The 20,288-nt window shown below is 38.6% G+C and overlaps 1 protein-coding gene across 9 annotated transcripts in view; it reads right to left on the bottom strand.

The window, feature by feature from the left end:
• Positions 1-20,288, bottom strand: part of MRTFB (myocardin related transcription factor B) — a 95,550-nt gene that overhangs the window by 28,939 nt on the left and 46,323 nt on the right. The window contains exon 1 of one of the 9 annotated variants that reach the window (XM_083584931.1): positions 12,568-12,904. The exons of the other annotated variants lie outside the window; for them this stretch is intronic. Within the exon in view, the coding sequence (XP_083441057.1) occupies positions 12,568-12,688 (121 nt within the window). The 5' untranslated portion in view covers positions 12,689-12,904. Of the gene's footprint in view, positions 1-12,567; positions 12,905-20,288 lie in introns of those variants that run through there. 9 annotated transcript variants of the gene reach the window in all.

Here is a 20,288-nt window from a genome sequence, read left to right as displayed (position 1 = left end):
ACAGTTGTGTGTATGTCACATATAAAATGCCATGTGTGTGGCAAAAGGCCAATAAGTTTCTCTCACAGAGTTTTAAGAAAAAGACTGTTTCTCTGTTTTGAAAATTAGGTCACACCTTCAGGGCCACAGCAACCTTGCTTGCTTTTTAAATTTCCACTCAGCAATCAAATGACACTACCAACACATTTACAGGCTGGTTTAAATCAGTAACTTAGCCATAGTGGACCTGATCCTGTAAATCAGCCTTCCCCAACAAGGTGCCTTCCAGATGTTGTTGGACTACAACACCCCATCATTCTAGGACCTAGGCCAGGGGTCAGAAACCTTTCTCAGCTGTAGGCCGGTCCACCGTCCCTCAGACCATGTGGTGGGCCAGACTATATTTTTTTTGGGGGAGGGGGATGAACGAATTCCTATGCCCCACAAATAACCCAGAGATGCATTTTAAATAAAAGCACATATTCTACTCATGTAAAAACACCAGGCAGGCTCCACAAATAACCCAGAGATGCATTTTAAATAAAAGGACACATTCTACTCATGTAAAAACACCAGGCAGGCCCCACAAATAACCCAGAGATGCATTTTAAATAAAAGGACACATTCTACTCATGTAAAAACATGCTGATTCCTGGACCGTCCGCAGGCCGGATTGAGAGGGCGATTGGGCCGCATCCGGCTCCCGGGCCTTAGCTTGCCTACCCCTGACCTAGACCAATGTCCACACTGCCTGTGGCTGATGGGACCTGTAGTCCAAAACATCTGCCAGATACCACATTGTGGGAGGCAGTTACAAACTTTTAGACTGCAAGGATATCAATAGGTCTTAGTTCCTAGTCCAAGAATCGCAAGCCAAAAATAAATTGGTTCCGTAGATCTTGATGTGTGTTTTTTAAAGTTAGTTGTCAAAACAAAAAGATTACATCTTAATACTTCTCCTTGAGACTTGATATGAGATAAGAAAAGGGAATCTAAGCAAACAATTAATTTAAGCATCTATACATCCTCTCTTCAAATAAAGTCTTTTTGAAAAGGGATTTAAGATAGGAAATATATATAATAAACTACATTGCATTCTCCTGTTTTTTTCTTGATAGCTTATGAATGTATGTTTAGGATGTGAAGTTTCCATTCTACTTTTTTTAAAATGGAAACAAAACAAAAGTAGTTGCCAGATGGTCAAAAGAAACTCAATACTGTAATTTTAGGACACTGTTTGTTTTTGAATGACAAACACTTTCAATGTGCAAAGTGTTTTTCCCAAAAAAAACATGATTTTCAGTATGATATCAATATATAAATAAGTTACTAGTCTAAAATATGAATTCTGTTGGTTCCATATTTATTTCATAAAATTTATATATCGCTTGATTATTTTTTTAAAAAATCCTTAAAGAGGTTTACAAAGAGAATAAACAAATAAAATTATTGTTTAAAAATAATTGAAACAACTATTTAAAACATTCAAAAAATAGGCAATAAGCTAAACAATATATCACCATTCTAGATAACTGTGTAGGCTTGTCTAAACAAAAATGTTTTAGCAGGCACCAAAAATAAGTGTGTGTATAACAAACCTAGAAAACAATGCAATTCTATTATTCTAGAAAGGACCCCTCTCCTTCAAAAAGTGCCACATTCACACACAATGCTAAGTCAAACTATGGATTAGTCAAATGTGTGAGCTACCAGGGAGAGACTGCAGCTGTTTTGCTCCTCCCAAATCTTTCTAGCTAAATCCAGCACAGCAGCTAAATCAAGGTTTGGCTTAGCATGTTGCCCCAACTTTGGATTGTGGTTAAGTCCTCTCCTCCTTATGGCTCCCCATCATCACCTACACACCACAACAGGACAATTACCTATTCCCCCCTCAACAGCATACAAATCAATATGGCTAACCTGACCAAACAACTTACCCCCACCCCACAAACAAACAAGCCACGATGCAATCAACTGATACACTGACTTGTGGTTTACACACCATTTGTTCAATAACCTGTGATTCAATTTTGGCATAGAGTGGTGTGCAACTAGGCCATATTCTGCAGTGCAATGTTCCATGTAATGCACTGCACACTGCCTCAACACTGTCTCTACTAACCAAAATAAAGGAACTTGTTTGCATGCCCCTATTTGTAATTCTGATCCTAATAAATCTAGAGCACTAGGATTATAAATTGCGCAGCACACTCAGAATAGAGAACTTAGAATAAAGCAACTCTAATTCTCCATGACTGGAAAGAGCACATTCTTTCTAGTTCATGACTTTTGCCTTGTGTAATCACACATCTGCACCAACAAAATATGGGTCGCTATCTATTCTCTCACCCCTTCCATCTTTTCCGTATCTATAGCGAGGCTAATAGATGAGATCACAGAGCCTGGCATGCTCTGGTGCATGGGGTCACAAAGAGTTGGACACAACTAAACGACTAAACAACAACCACCAGTATATAAGGGTAAAAGTTTGCCGCCACATTCAGTTATACACAAGTATGGTCAAATTTGTTGGAATTTATTTATTTATTTATTTGCTGACTTAAGTCATGGGTATAATATTTTCTTATCTGCAGCAAACATTGGCCTAATAAGATGCAGGTTGACCACTCCACACAGCTGTAACACTGAAGTGTAAATGTGCAGCTTTTCTTTTCAGTCATAACAGCAGGGAATCTGTGAGGTCTGGACAGAAGAGTAAAATTAGCCTTTGATCAGTTTGTGAAGAATACTTCAGATACCATCTCAGAACATTCTAAATTAGAGTGTTCAGTTCTTTCACTGGTATGAACATTAAGTCACTGTGAGAAGAGAAAGAGAGAGAGGAGAAATGGATTGCACAGGAAAGTCTTTTTGGTTATCTCTACACTTACAGGCTAAAATCTCTAAGTAGGGTCAAGTAGTTACTGGACATGAAGGGTAAGGAATCCCCAGATCACTTTAAAAACCTTTTATATACACCTTTAGCAACATTTGCTTTTATAGCATATTTAAAACAACAAATACCTGAGCTAAGCCTATGTCTTAACTTCTGAAGACTTGTTCCTCCATGTGGAGAGCAACAGATGAAACTTACCAATGAAAACAAATTAATACTAAACTGTAGCTCATCTTTTAGAATAATAACCTTTCAAAAAAAAAGGTTTTTTCAGTTAACAGCACATTGAGCAATTCAATTGTGTTGCAGTGCCAAACATTTTTATCTAGTGTCCTGTTGTGAAGTATACCTGCTTACTGCAATGGACATGCCAGAAGATGCTGGTGCTCATTTTATAATGCAGCATGGGCTCAGGGTAGTATAAACACATCTGATGCCTTGAGTCTATCATAAAGACTAGCACTTTAAAAAGCCTGCTGCCAAAAGCGACATGAGACGAGCAGAAATGCTATTAGTTATGGGGATTAACAATGCATTTGCCATTGCCAGAAATGCAGTGCAAGCCAAGGTTCCAATGTGAAGGCTCCAGAGTGGGAACTATACCCCAAACAATATAATAAGAGCCATTCCCCAAATAAAATGAGTCAAACTGAAATGTTGCCAAGTATATTTGTGTGTGTGTGTATATATAGTCGAGCAACCTTTTTCATAATAAATTAGACAGCAAATTGTTTGCCTTTTTAATTATTTCAAATTGCTCAAAGAGCTCTGATGTTGTTATAATCTCATACTTTTAAAATACAAGCACTGTCATTATTCCAGAAGGTTTGTCACAAGGTTCTATTAAAATCTAATAAAATGTCCACCAGGATTATGGAATGTGTGCTTGTGTGCTGCTCATCAGTTAGCTTTTTAATCTTTCTCTCTTTTGTGTGGTATTAAACGTCTGCTTGTGTTAGTCACCTCAGTGGTTCACTTTTGAACCAGAAAACTGGGATATAAATATTTGTAATAAATTAATCAAGGATACAAGGTGAATTACTAGGTTTTAGGCTTATAGTTGGTGCTTTTACATTTGCATGGATATCTGCCATATTTTGTTTGTTTCTTATCTGAGTTTTACCTATGCTATAATGTGAATTGATGGGATGCGGGTGGCACTGTGGTCTAAACCACAGAATTTAGGGCTTGCCGATCAGAAGGTCGACGGTTCAAATCCTCACCGTTGCTCTGTCCCAGCTCTTGCCAACAGTTAAAGCCTTGCTACTAAGAGTTTATTATTTTATCATACATAATAAGCCATATGGACCAGAGTGTGATCTGATGATGCCACCTGATGCAAGGATTCATACTTGTGGCAATCAAGGAAAAATGGTATTTTCTATCCTTATAGTGTTATCTATACCAAGGCTTCCCAAAACAAGCTTTATTTTGATGTGATTCAAATTCTAATACAATAATATGCAACATAAGAAATAAAAGAAGCAATAAAATACAATTAAAATTCATAACATATAGTAGGGCTGTCATACGTCTGAAATTTTCTAGATTTGGACCTCGTAAATATCATCTGGGCGGAAATTGCTTGAATGTCCGAGAAAACTTCCTTAAAAATATATCTTCCTCGTCTTCTTTTTCTGTGTTGAGATTTTGCAAAAAGAAGCTCAACCACTTTGTCTGGATTTTCACTTTTTGAAATATGGCAACCCTAGCATATAGCACAGCGCATTATAATAGCTACAACAGGAAGAAAAGAATAACTAAATAGTCCACCAAGATCCTCAGCAATTATAAGGTGATAGAACTATTTAATTCCAGCTCCAATGAGTTTTGTAGCATGTTCTGTTCAACTTCTGTCTGTGTTTTTAAATGTGTCATCTAAAATGTCCAGCTGCATTTTGAATGTACAAGTATTATAAACACTGTGATTTATAATGTGGGATTCACTGGCATATATACACATATCAAAAGAAGTATGAACAGTGGGGGGAAGCAGGACACAAAGTATAAAGCATGTATTCTCTTTACTTTTAAAGCAAGATGGGCTGTTGTTTAAAAAAATAGATAGGCTTCCCCTGCAGGCATCTTAATTATAATTTAATGTGACTTTATTGTCCATCTGCACAAACCAAAGCTAGGAATCAATTTAGCCTTGAGCTGTTGCCACCACACCAAAAGAAGAGGTGCTGAGAGAGCTTACAGTAAATTACTGTCATGCCATACCCTCCAACATTTCTCCAATGAAAATAGGGACGTCCCATTCCATAACGATAATTTTGCCATTTATACCCCACACATCTTACTGGGTTGCCCCAGCCAATCTGGGCAGCTTCCTACATATATAAAAACATAATAAAACATTAAACATTTTTAAAAAAATCTATACAGATGGCTCGGGGGTCGGATAACTCCATACCCTCAAACATTTCTCCAATAAAAATAGGGGCATCCTAAGGAAAAGGGGGACATTCCAGGATCAAATCAGAAACCAGGACATCTTCTCTAAATCTGGGAAGTCCCTGGAAAATAGGGACACTTGGAGGGTCTGCAATGCACTCTATGTATGGCTGCCTTTCTGGCCCAGAAGCTGCAGCAAGTGCAAAATGCATTACAGAAAGAATTGTACTGGTTGCCAATTAGCTACGAAGCTATGTTCAAGCTGCTGGTTCTGGTGCATTAAAGTCCTATAAAGCACGGGACCAGAATACTTGAAAGATCATCTCGCCCCTTATAAACCCAATTGAGAGGTCCGGAGGGTGACAACACAAAAGTGGGCCTTTTTTGGGGGCAGCTCCCCACTTGTGGAATGTTCTTCCCAGGGCGGCTGGCCTACCACATTTGTTACATATATTTAGGTGCCAGGCAAAAACAATCTGTGCCCTTTTGAACTGTGAGAGGTATTGTTTCCGTTTGTTACTATGGTGTGCATTTTTGTGTTATGTATTTTAAACCGCCCTGTGATGCATTGATGAAGGGAAGTATAGAACTTTTAATAAATGAATGAATAATTTGAACTGTGAGCAAAGGCCTCCTGCAGATACCATCTTATCAGGAGGTTTGTTCCACATACCGGTAATATAGGAATCGGGCACCTATCCTTTGCAATTCCGTCCCATCAAATATCATACAGGCAACCTCTTCATTGGGGTTTTTTTGGCAGCTAGTGAAGCCCTTCCTCTTTCAACAAGTCTTTCAAGTAAAGATCTTTCCCAGCCTACGTTTGTTTTGGAATTGTTTCTCGATGTTTTGTTTTACTGTTTGTGTTTGCTGCCCTAGGCACCACTGAAATATATATTTAATAATAAACCAATTAATAAATAAAATATGCAGCATGAATTTACAAACAACAAAATGAACAGACACGCAATTCTCACATAAACCCCCCAGGAGATAGTGTTGTCATCACTGCTACATTGTGTCCCTGGTACCATCCCTCGCAGATGTACCAACCCCCCATTTTATTTATTTATTTAGGCACTGCCTGTCAGCCTTCAAGGATTCCCAGGGAAGAACACAATAAAACCAAGTCAATAAGAAGAACACAAGCCAATTAAATTAATTTCTAGCAAAACAGCAACACAGTCATTAATTAGACCAGGATGCATGTTGCAGCAGACAGGTGGGAGGCTTTCTGGAGAGGAACCCCATAAATGTAATAAATAGATAAATACATTTATTCTGGGTTACAGCCAGCTAATTTGGATCCATCCACAAACAGCTGTGCTTTGAACAGTTAAAACACCGCTCTTCGTAAAACTAATTGTGCTGTAGTTTGGGAAGTCACACTCTTGGCAACAACAGAAAAGTGTGTTGAAGACCTATTCGATTCATCCACTAAATAACCAGCTGCAAACCACAGCAGGGCTAATTGCAAGAAATGAAACTCAATTTGGCAACCATTTCTAGATATGTGCTCTGAGTGATAAATTTTGGCTTCTTTTTTCCACTTGTGTGCAGTGCAAGGGTTTCTTTCTCCCCTCCCCCCCCCCCCAAACTGGTCATATTCAGTAGACAGTGTGTCTGGAAATGGGAATTTGCTTAAGGGATGCTGATCCTAGCAGTTGTTATTAATTATAAAGTTGAAATTTTTGTGAATCTCCTGTTACATATGAGAGTTTGTTGGTATTTGCATGTGTGCCTGCATGTGTATGAACAACAGGCAATCCCAGATCTTGTCGTTTTATCATTATCTTTTTATTCTGCTACTTTGGATATCATTTTTATAGTAAGGATGGGGGTACATCTGCTTAAACTTGACTACACTAAAGAGATATGAATTTGCAATCTTGGTCAAAATTTAATCTTCCATCTAGCACTATATTCCGTTCTTCAACAGAAGGTAACCAGCTGCAATGAAGTAAAGTAGTAAGAGCTTAGAAAAACAGGTTTTCCAGTATTTGACTTTGGACATTTACAGAAGGCACTACAGCTGTTCTTCTTGCTGCCATGGAAACGGTGCAGAAATCTGGTGAGTTCCTTTGAATTTATCACAGTTGTTACAAAAACGATTTCCCCTCCTTTAAAAAACAATAAATAGAGCAATTTTTCCACTTTGGCAATTGCTCACAATGCAATATATGATGCTGTCCTAATGTTGGACCGAATAATTTATTGTGTGGCTGCATCAATTAGAATGAGTCTAAAAGTGCAGAAAGAAAGATGAAGTACCGTATTTTTTCCATGTATAAGACTAGTTTTTTCCTTAAAAAATAATGTCCAAAATTTGGGGGCATCTTATACACAGATAGATCTCCCCCCATTTTCTTAAATCGGAGGCCCCTAAAATAGGGGGTGTCTTAATACATGGGGGTGTCTTATAGACACGGAAAAATACAGTATTTGAATATTGAAGATCATGCCTATTTTATACAGACAGCTAAAAATTCAGTTGAAAATGGAAACATTTCTAACAACTCACTGGGTTTTGGAAATTTGGTCGCTAAGTATTTCAAGAGTACATAAATCCACATTTTGCCCTGTATATACAGATTGTAATTATATTATTATTATTGTTGTTGTTGTTGTAAACTGATTCCAGAAATAATTTGATTTTGTTAAAAGATGATAGACTTGCCTTCATTTAATTAAATTCAACATCTCAAAAATTAGAATGCACATTATAATCTTTTAATTGTTCACGATGCAAGCTTGCAAAAGGTCATAAAATATGTGAGCTTATCCCTTGATTGACTCAAGGCAAAATCCCACCTTCCTAATCAGTGAAATGCAGAATATGATGTGATCCTTCCCATGTGGGATCTATTATTGCTGTGGGTTACTTAGCTGTTCTTCTAGGATATAACCCTGTATTGAACATTTACTGTGATGATCTAGGATCCTACTCAATTAGCAATCGGCTTTCTACATTAGCAAGAGGTTGGGTTAGATGACCACTGAGGTCCCTTTCAACGCCATGATTTTAAGATACTCTGGCGTATAATTAAATAAAATAAACTTAATAGGCTGAAGCTGTTCAAGAATATATTGTCACACTGACATCAACCCAGATGTATTTTTCCTAGCTTTTCTCTCAACCTATAAAATGTGGATTCAGTAAAACCAAGTCTCAAATAATGGCAGAATGCCAGAGTATTCTTTTAGTTTTACATGGGGAGAGAGATTTTCCCTGCTTTCATTAAACAGAAAATCCCAGTAAAGTGCCTATGACTTGTAGCAAAAACATTTACAGGGCATTCTTATGCCTAGAAGCCCTAGTCTAATCAATGTGGCTTGCTCCTTAGCGTTTAGGATATCCTTAGGTGTTTAGGATATCCTATCCTTAGTGTTTAGGATAGAAGCCATAATCCTTGTCACCCAAAGGTGTATTACTTTTTCACACTAGTGGCTTTCAGGGCAAATTGTGACAATTAGTAACAAATATTGTATTTTTCAACAACAAATCACACAGAACTACTGTAAACATATTAAGATTAACATGAACTAGCAAAGAGCCAATGGATTTTTTAAAGTTGTTGTTAATTTACAAAGAAAGGCTGAAATTTATGAAAACAGTGGATAGATAAATAAAGTAAATCAAAATGATTGTGCTTGGACCAATATAGGCTTCATCTCTGTAAGTCACTCCAAAGGGTTAACATCTTTATGGATTAACCTAAGACATCTGATACCAAGAGGATTCTACTTTCTGCATTTTTTTATTGTCAAAATCTTCATGGGCTTGTGCATTAATGAATGCTCTTTGTAAAAATCCTTTTCTGCCCCATCAAGAAAGATTTCAAGATGAAGGGTGATAGAAGATGCCAGCTCACCATTTTAATGAGTTATCATTCTACTCCAATTTTGAAAGGGGGGGGGGGAGAGAAGCCCAGTAATTTAGAATTTCTGTAACTCACTAAAAATGAGTACAGAACCATGACTGGTATAAAGCACAGACTTTTTTTAATATCGTGATTTTAAAAAGTGCAACCGAACCCCTTTGCTAGAAACAATTCTAAATGGTTTGTTAAAGATCCTGGCAGCAGAGTTTGAGGGGTAAATTAATATTGATAGTTATTATCTGTATGTTTACTAAATGCCACTAATTACAGTTTGTAAGATAAAAGCAGGAGGGGGGAAGATAAAAGGATGGAAGGGGTGTGCAGAGCACTGTCTAGTCCTTTTGTGTTGGGTGAGTAAGGCTAATTTACTAACTGTGTGGACAAGGTGCTCGGATTGCTCAGGGTGATGCCTTGCGCTCTGGACCCTTGTCCCTCTTGGTTGATAAAAAAACTACCAGGGAAGAGACAGCTGGCTGGGCCAGGGAGGTGATTAATGCCTCTCTGTGAGAAAGGGTGGTCTCTGCCTGCTTGAAGGAGGCAGTGGGTAAAGCCACTCCTCAAGAAATGCAGGCAACCTGGGGCATCTCAGAGTCCTCAGAGGAGTCCTCAGAGATGGCTGGAGTATTCATCCTACCCCCCCCCCTGCTATCGGACCCAAAATTTCCTGATCTCCCTTTTTGTTGATGATGACGATTAAAATAACTGCGGTCCTAAGGCTGGAAGGTAATGGGCTGCCAGCCAAGGGGAAAGATCCCATGGTCCAAGACAGAGTTGGAGCCATCCCAAAAGCAACCTGGTGTGGAGCTGGGCAGGATGCAAACTGGGGAAAAGTTGCTCTGACAGCTTAGGTGACCTCTTTTCATTTACTTTTTCCTGCCCAGTGGAGCAAGTGGGAGGGGACAACATGCATGGATATCCTTCCTCTGCAGGAACAGTAAGTTTAGAAAACACACATTAGGGATATATAAGAACATGCTAGCTGCTATGTACACCTTATCGTTCTGTTTCCTCCAGTATGGTGGTGGTGTTTTCATCCTGTCATACCATTCTCAATAACCCTGTACTAGCCCTCAGGATCTTTTTGGATGCACTGATACTAAAAGCTGCACTAAACTGTAAACAATCAACTGTGAGGAGTCTGTAACACGATTAATTTAGATTTCTAACCCACCTGATTTTTAAGGCTCAAGGTTAACCACAATGCCAAAGTTGAAAAACATCTTTCTGTAATAGTTAGTTGATTATCCTTGGTTTTAAATGCATAAATACTGTCATTATGAACCGTTTTGATATGTTTTTTTGATATAGTGGTATATACACATTTTAAAAATAAACAAACAAATATGTATAAGATATCCAAGTAAATCAAAATAAACCCACATGCTAAAAGTTGGGTCTAACAGAAAGGTCTTCTGAATGGTGTTGAAGTTCAGGGTACATTTTAAAGGGATGGAAACTCCATATGTAGAAAGGGACTGGATATTATGAGAATGGTGGTAGTATGAGATTAGTCTGGCTTAAGTATATGGGGCCCAACCCCTATATATTTTTGGGCTCTACACACAGAGACAAAAATCAACACTTTGAATTTGTTCCCTGAAGACAGAATGCCACTACAGACGCTAAAGCACTAATCAAATGAAGATATTCCTGCTTGACCTGACTGTCAAAGATTGGTCCACCATGTTCTTTACCAACAGATTGCTTGGTCATGACGCTCACTGGGTGAGTCTGCGTCAATCACTACCTCTCAGTTTAACCTACCATGCAGGATTGCTGTGAGGACAAAATATACATATACACCACCTGAGCTCCTTGGAGGAAAAGTGGGATACAAATGTGATAACGTTAAAGGGAATGCCTTAAAATGATATAGACATGAATAGCATTTGAAAGATGAAAACAAATGCTGACTTCTACACCCTGACATCTGGTTTATACAAAGCCCCCTGCATGTGAGCAATCATGGCATTACACCAGCATGGGGAAGGATGCCCAAGCTGTACATAAAGACCACGGGCAGCTGTTTTGATCATTGTTGCATTTATCCCAGCAGTCACAGTTGCAGGAAGAGCTGTGGTTTTACCTGTGTAGAACCAGTTAACACAAAACATTTTAATTCTGGGCATTAGGAGGAGCTATAACTTCTCATGTGTGGTGGTAGGGGGAGAATTTACAGTAGAATAAGAATAAAATTCTACTTACAGTCAAAAATGGCAGTGCATGTCTTTTTGTTGTTGTTGTTGTTCACTATTTTTATTAGTGGTTTTGTTTTGTGGTAAGATACAGAACTACCGTTTTGCTCTTAGCTACAGTTATTTATATTCCTGACATCCTGCTTTCCATTTATGCAAGAAAAGTGGTCACTCTTTCAAGAAGGTGACAATTAAAAGCATAAACTGACATTCAATATTAGAAGGGATGGAACTGTAACATTTTCCTCTTAAAAGAAACTGGTCTCTAGCATGAACTGCAATGAAATGGTCTTTTCCTCAATTTCCCAATGTACTTTTGTTCCTTGCATTTATACACTTTCCGTCAAGAAGGAAAAACAATCTCTGGTTTGAAGGAAGTGCCAGTTCTGTATCAAAGGAAACAAACAGTGTTCTCTGGCTCACTACCAGATACTCCAAAGCAATTAGGTATAAGACTCCAAAAAGGAAAACTGAGAGAGATTCATCAGGGAAGCAGGAATATTGCTTGGGGGGGAGGGGCATAATGTCTAAAAAATCAGGGACTCATGCTTGAGGAATAAAATAAAACTACAATTGCCTATACTGCTGTTTGCCTCACAATATAAAAATGCCACAATTGTTGATTCAGATACATTTCTGCTACAACTAGAACAATACATTGGATACATCCTGCTGTGTCTTTTTACAATTTGCTAGTAGAGATGCCATAATGGAGTGTTTATAACTCTCCCAACTTCCCTAGACTTTGGGGGGGGGGGATAAGGGGCTTTCCTTTATTTTATTGCACTGTTGGCCATTTAACAAGAGACACAATATGAAGCTGCTAGATATAAAAACATGGCAAAGCAGACTTGTACTTAGCAGCAGGAGGAAGTCAGAAATGACTGTGAATGAGATTCCTAAGAAGATATTTCTGATTCTGTTGTCTCTATTTGACTTCAAATTGTGAAACAGCAGGTTTTGTGAACCAAAGTGATCCTGAAAAGAGCATTTACCTCCAATATATCATTGGAAGATTACAATACTTTCTCTTCAAGAACCAGCACTGCTAAACAGCTAAGTAACAAACCAAAGATTTCAGAGCATTGCTTTGCAATCTTTACACACACACACACACACACACACACACACACACACACATAACTCTAACCCTTCAAAATTAAGCCAGACCCAATTACATATTTGCCTTCCCATTTATCTCCCAAGCCATGAAACTGACCTTCCTTAAGACTTTTCTGGTTGTTCGTGTCAAGACATTCCTTTTCTTTCAATGATTCAATATCCCCAACAGGCAAAATCTCTGGGAAACCCTGTTGCTGCTTCTTAGAGCTATCGATCATGATGGGACTCCTTTAGAAAGGCAACATCCAGCACAGGAAAGAGACCAATTTACAAACCAGCAGTATGCTGCTCCTTTTGCTCAATGTAGCAATAATTGAGCAATTATGTCTTTAAAGCATTTGAAAGCAGCCATTACCCTTTACTTCTCAGCTTGACCTGAAAGTACACTCAAACTGCTAGGAGCGCATAACTCTCTCTGAGATAAGAAGACTGTGAGCCTATGTGGAGAGCTTCCAAGTCCCACCTCCTTCCCCAGACAACCACCCCTCATCCCTCCCCTTTTTCAGCCACCCTCGCTTTCTCTGTACTTTGCATTCAATATGCAGTTTGATGGCCAGAATCATCTGACAAACACTGAGTCAAGCAGTTAAAAATAAATCTCAGCAGTTGGAAGGAGCAGCATTTGGCGATACCTAAGATGACATATTGATGTTGTGGTCTCTCTCTCTCTCTCTCTCTTTCTCCCGCTACAGCCATAAGCTGTAGAAGCATTTTATGGTGTTTAAGAACATGATGCAAAACAATCATCAAGGAGTTATCTGTAGCATCAGAAGTAAAAGGAGGGTGGTGGTGGTGAAGCAACTAGAAATGTGTACATGTGTTCATTTCAAGAAACTGAATTTAACAGCATTCTGCATGTCCACAGGCAGGATAACCTTATGCCTTTTTCCCCAAATCACTTTGGCAGCCTGGGCTAAAGAGGTACTACAGTATTGGAAAAGAGAGAAAGATGTTTGGGGAGTATGTGACATTATTGTCTGGAAGTGAATCCAAGATGCAGGAAACACACTTCAAAGCAACCTGAGAAGGAAACCTTCAGTGCTTCTGTCACATCACCAGCCAATACCCCGATCCAATCACTTTTCTCACAGACATCCAAGAATAACAACTGATAAGCTTCCTCACTAACAGCATCTACACATGTATTTCTGGTGTGCAAAGAAGGAAGGCATCTGTAAAGAGCTCAATAAGGCACTAGGTCGTAAAGCAGGGGCCTTGTTTAGGCTTTATTGGATTGCAGTCATACAAAGTTTAACAAAAGATAGAACTGCGACAGAACTGGACACACAAATGAGTGACGGTGCCAGACCTAGGGTAGGAAGGACACATCCAATAAGAAGAAAGTAAGCAAATATGCTCATTGTGACAGGACTCACCTATGTCTATGCAACATTTCCATATATCTATAAGTACAGGCTACAGCTGAGCAAGACTGAAGTGAAGAAGAGCAGATAACTTAGGTATGGAAGAAGTGCATCCTAAGGAAAGGAAAGCTGAGATAGGACCAGTGGCTGGTGGTGGTGGAGCTAAGAATGGTGTTAGAATTGGGGTGTGTGTGTGTAAAAAAAGGACAACTGCAGGAAAGCTGCAGGAACCAGAAATAAAGGATGATAAGACAAGGCAAAACCAGCTGAAATCAGAGAAGGAAAGTTGGGGTTGGCACTCACCTGCCCACTCTCCTATATCAAATCTTTATGGCTGTGTTTCAACACTTGAGGGCCATCTCACTAGCATAAAGTAAAACATGAAAGCAATACAAATGCTGCTATTCTCGCTCTACAATGAGCATACAGTGCCATGGCTCTCTTCTCATCTTATTCCATGTAGCATTTCTAATGTAGCAAACTTCAATTGCTTTCTTTGTGCAGCAGCACTTTACCCTCATTACATCACTCCAGAACACCTCCTCTTCCCCCACAAGCTTTTTGATCTGCAAGCAGTCTTTTTTATCTTTTCAATTAGTAACTGAAAGCAGCTCTTCAATGTCAACCACCCCACAGGAGAAAACAGTTTTCCTTAATGGTCCCCTGGAATCCTTTGGAGCAACCAGAGACAATTTTTGTGGCAAAAGGAAATTACTTCTACTCAAATGTCAGCTAATTTTGTTGTCCCTATGCTGCTCTGGTTACCAAATTCACCTTACAGGCTTCAACAAAACCCTGCAAGTTATTCAACTAATGCAATCTAGTTTAACTACATTGAACAATACATTCAACCTATCAAATCCTCCTAATGCTTCTCACTCAGCTAGACTGGACTATCAGGTTAACCCCCAAACATATTCAATTGTCACAAAAACACTAAGATACAGGTCTTAATCTGCTTTTAGTCTATTGTCATTTTAACTTTTCAAATGTCTCAAATTACAGATGTACATTTTTCATAGTTTTTAACTATGTTTTTAACACATTTACTGTTTTTAACCTTTGAGGTGCTTTTTTTAAAAAAATATCAATCAGTAAATATTTTTATGAAATACATAATTAAAATAAACTAATTAGTCCTGTCAGCAGATGCCCACAAAATGACTTCTGCTTGCTCAACAAAGTCCCACCCCCTCTCTTTCCCATTTCCCCAAAACTGACTTGGGGGTCTGGAGAACCCTCAAATCAGTGCATGGGAGGAGAGGGGGGAATTGTTCCATCTGGCAAGTTGAAATGCTTGCCCTGAAATAATGATTGGCATAGCACTACATTGAATCCCTCTGTATAATCAATCTGAAAGTAGCATTTAAAAAAACAAAAAACAGTAGCACTATGGAAGCAGAATCTCATTAAAAAGAAAAACAGCAGGTTCCTCACTGAGGGAGTAGCTTACCACTGTTGCTATGGCCCACACTTATTGCCAGCAAGAATCTGTTGTAAAGGCAAACTGAAGATTATATTTTCATGATATAATGCACCAAACAAACCTCCAAAATGGTGGGCTAGAATGTTTTAAAATGAAGGCATTCAGCAGAAACCAAAGGAACTATCATTTATGGCAGGGAATAAAAAATTAACAGAAAACACATTTTGGGTGGTTAAATACGTAAAGCCTCTACCTTTTGCGGGGGGGGGGGGGACTGCATTGAAGTAAAATAATATAATGGATTTTTTCCCTGCACTAATTGCTCATAATACTCAACAAAATAATTTCTCAACAAGGTTGCAGTCCATCAACTGAAGTCAATTAAGAAAGATTTTAAACTGAATAAAATACCCAATGGGCATATTGCAAAAAATGATGAATTTTATACAAGTACATCCATTGCTATGCTTGTTGCTACCAGATGTCCAAGGTGCAACCTAATACCTACATAGCACCTCAACAGCCTCGAGAGGCAGCATGGCCTCAACATTAGCCCAATCAGTGTTCTGTCTTTCATCTAGCCTGATCAAGAGTTCCGGAGAACTTGAATGCTTGTACACTATGCTATGATGTTTCAGTTGGCCTCATAAAGGTATTGTCCTGAAAATGGACTTTGGAGGCTTTTACTTGCACCTTCCTGAATTTTTAAAAAGGTACCAATGGCCCAACTCTGCCACTTGAGCTGTATCCAGTTCCACATGGTCATGTTTGTTTGGAGTATCCAATTCTACTGTCAGCCTCTCCCCTGGTTCCCCCATGGTTCAAGCTGAAAATTGTTCCCTATGAAAATATATCCTCCTAGATGGTTAGGCTATGTAGAATTTAATTCTTTCTGTTGCTTTCTATGCAGCTTGCTAAATTTCCTCTTTCTTCCTGTGTTTTTTAAATGCCTTATTCCTAACTTTAATCATTCTTCCCTTCAGTAACATGTAGTCCCATTGATGGGAAAAGATAATGTTTGTCAAGTATATGGTTTGAAATGATCTCACCCTTCTATCCAAATGAAGTGAAATCAATCTTTGTTATAACAAATCTTCTTTCATGGTGATATTTTTACTGTTCAAAAACACTAACAACTCCATAAATCAACTTAGTTTTCCCACCACTTCAGTACAACTATTATTTATTAAGCGTGAGAAAAAAACAAGCCATACTGTTGAGAAGTGAGGGCCAGCCAAAAAAGGGCTTCCTGGCAATTGCAGTGAAAACAAACAATTCCCCAAGGATGTATATCAAATTTGGCAGGGTCAATATATTCTTACACAATTACACCAGAGTATTATTTTTACAAATTCATAAAGAAAAGAAAGAGAAAAAGAAGGATCTTCTTGGCTCACATATTTGAGAGACTCAGAGAACATTATGCATATAGTAGTTATTTTAAATATTTATCTGCTTTTGCTGACAAAAATATATATCAAAAAGATAACTACGTATATTCATAAAACTTTGATAAGGAAATAACTCATTACCACCCGCTTTCCCTCAGTCTCAATGCCCTTTTCTTTCAAGACAGAATATGGGAAATATTACATTGCTGCAGCTCCTAACAATGCAAGAGTATAAACAATTTTGAGTTATGCAGAGCTCCTCCAGCAACATGGTAGGCTAGCTAATTTTTCAGGACACAAAAAGCTTTGGTACAAGCATATGCTTTGATATTACTCCAATTATGCCATTTTTTCCAATTTAAAGTCATCTAATGTGCTAACCAGCACCATACTGACCCACTATAGTGCTTCCCTCAAGACCATTAATGAACAGTTAGATTTAATGTGCACTCTGTAGAAATGAGCAATGAATTGCTTCAAAGGCTGTTCTAGCCAGCTATTTCTATCTGAGAAGAGAGAAGCAATTACTCTGCTATGTAACCATTCCCACAAACATTTTATAACAGATACATTTAGGATACCAGAACACACTATGAAATCCAAATTAAGTCCAAATTAGCATTTCTTGATTTAACCTCTCTAACATAACATAAGTTATTTAAAATATGTGTTACTTGAATGTATTAGAAAGCCTTGGGCTTGATGCAAGGGTGGGTGAAAAAGATTTGCTGCTCTATACATATGTCTCAGTGTCCACATCCTTTCCTAGAAAATAGCTGGGTGGGGCGATGAGACAAAGGTCTGGTTCCCCAAGCCAAAGCATGACTAAGTGTGAATGAGAAAGTGTGTGGATACTCAGAACAAAAATTGTAGCTACTTCACTCCTTTTTTGGTTCTGCTGTTGCTGTGCTACTCAGAGCTAAGCCATGGGTTAGCATTACGTCCGAACCTGGCCTCATGGTTTGTTTCCCCAAACAAATCACAAGTGGTAAGCCAAGAACAAACATGTTTCATGTTGTGGTTTGTCTGTAGCAAGACCAGACTCCATGGCTTAGCTTTGAGTAGTTTGGCAGTAGGAGGCCATAGTTTGATTCATTATTTACATGTTACCTGTATGGTGGCTTTACAGTTTTATGCCGTCTGGAGCTTCTGAGGAGATGCCTTAGCCTAACACTGGATTGCATTGATCCATCACCCAGGACCAATATGAGGAGCAGAATGTGATAGCGGTATATTGTGGGTGAAACTGATGCCGCTCTTGAGTCCCTCTGCTACCAGCACCACTTTAAACATTGGGCCACTGGTAAGCAGAGGGACTCAGGAGCAGCGGCAGTTTCACCCGCAATATGCTGCCAGGTGAAGCTGTCATCACTCTGCCCCTCATACCACAGAGGGAGGAGCAAGCTGTATCACCAGGCCGATACAGCTTGTTCCTCCCTTGGCTTCCTTATACTGCTCCTGCCCCCCAGAGGAGCAAGCCCTGATGCCTCACATATGAGCTGGAAAAGCATGGGGCTCACTCAGCTGGGGGGGAGCCTTCCTGCCCCCCCAGCTGAGCCATGCAAAGAAGCCCTGAGGTCCCTGATGCTTGTGTGTGAGCGGCAGGGACATCAGGGCTCACTCAGCAGGGGGAGCAGAAGATCTTCTGCCCCCCACCAGCTGAGTCGTGCAAAGAAGCTGCATTGTCCCAGACCACAAGGCAGTGGGGTGAAAGTGCCTCAGCTCCCAAAAACCTTGTGGGCTTTCAACACTAAAGTATCTTAAGAGGTGCTCATCTAATCTCCTATTCAAAAAATCTTCACAGAATAAAAAAGCATTACTGTACTAATTACAGGATTAAAAAGATGATATATCCTGAGATTTATCAGCCACTGCTGGCTACAATTCAGGGTAATATTTTCCATTACAAGATCCTACTTTCAGTTGGAAATAGATTATGATGAATTTCAACTTCGGAGCGGAAGCCTTTCATTGTGAAAGTCAAGCTCAAAATGTTGTTTTCAATTGTAACAGGAAAACAAATTGAGTTTTTCAGAGAATAAGAATGTTAGAAAATGTGATTAAACTCACTTTTAATACTAGAAACCATGTCACCATTGAACAAAAACTGGTGCATTGTCAGCCATCTGTCATTACACTGGCTTTAGATATGGGTTAGCAGCATCAATAGTTCCCACAATTATAACACATACTGTATATGGTTGACTTGCATGCTGTATATTAAGACCAGTAAATTGTACTATGTAAGGGATTATCTGGAAATATTTCAGCCCTGACCAACTGTCCAGGGCTAACTCTTTAATATAAGATTTAAAAACAGATGAAAAAATACAGATTCATGCAACCTGTGACTGGGTTGCAAACCTAAATTTTAAAAAAATAAAAAATCTATGCAGAACTGGTACACAAAATAAATTCCACCTAAAAATATGCTTGATCTTCCATAAATAAATTCATTCAATAAAGTTATTATCTCTGTTTCCATCCCAAAAGACCAAAAAAAATTCCAATGCACACATGATCGCTTCATCCACTACAATGTGGGGGCCAAGCAATGGGAATATATATATATGCTGAGCATGGCCCACAATGCAGTGAACAGCGAAATGCATGATTATGCAAAATCCCAGCATGCTCACTTGAGCTCCCATGTGTATAATCAGTCTGGATTAGGGCAAGGGCATCTAAAATTAATAATATCCCATAGCATATCAATGCATAAATGACCTCAAAGCATTGTTAAAGGAATAGGGGGGGACCTTCCTTTTCTAAAAGAGTGTCACTTGTCCGTTTGATGGAATTTTTGTACTGCAACTGACACTGTAATGTGCAGATAGAATTAAGACTTTGTTCACCAAGTTACAATAAAATATAACTTTCCTATTTAGAGCTAATTGTGAATTATTTTGAATAAGGTGGTTTCTCAGTGCATGGACAAGTTTTTCTTACATGTTCTAATAATATTTTAAGGAATAAGGTCCTTTTTATAAAGGTGCCTCCCTCCAGTTTTCAATCTATCTTTTCAAAACAAGAAAATTCACTGAAATAACACAAACAGGATAATTTGCTAAAGCATCCTGCACATTGGCAAATGGAGTTATCCCTACGTTAGTGGAAAAGCTGGTATTTAGCAGAAACTCTTTGACTGTCTGCTTATTGTAAGAAGAGTGTCAATATTTCAGCAAGTCTTAAGCTTTCCCCACACAATGCAATTAGTTTCTGTATGAAAAACATACTTTAAGCAAGAACATTAAAAGACACTTTCAATAAAATAAAATGAAAAACTTAATATTTTTCCTGTGAAAAAGTAAAAGAGGAGTCAATTACTTACATGGATGATGCTAAACTCTCAGAGCATGCAAAATCTGTGAGGCAAAAAAGTGTGGAGAGCAGAAATAATCGAACCCAAAGAACTTCAAATGGAGGTAGATTCATCACAATCCAAGAAAATACCAAGATGGTGTAATTTCCAAAAATGATCACCCATTCAAAAGGGCTTCCCCAGAACCTTTAAGAATACAAGGAAACAACAATCTTGTCTCTTCACTCACAGAAATCTGCTCTCATGAAAGAGGGCATTTGTAGATGAACCAATCAAGTGTTCACTCAAGTTTGTGAGCCCTGAGACAGTCAGCTT

The sequence above is a fragment of the Podarcis filfolensis genome, assembly GCF_964270895.1.
Source record: "Podarcis filfolensis genome assembly, chromosome: 14".
NCBI classification, from domain to species: Eukaryota; Metazoa; Chordata; class Lepidosauria; order Squamata; family Lacertidae; genus Podarcis; species Podarcis filfolensis.
Note: the sequence above shows the minus strand (reverse complement) of the source record. Positions and strands in the feature narration are given on the sequence as shown.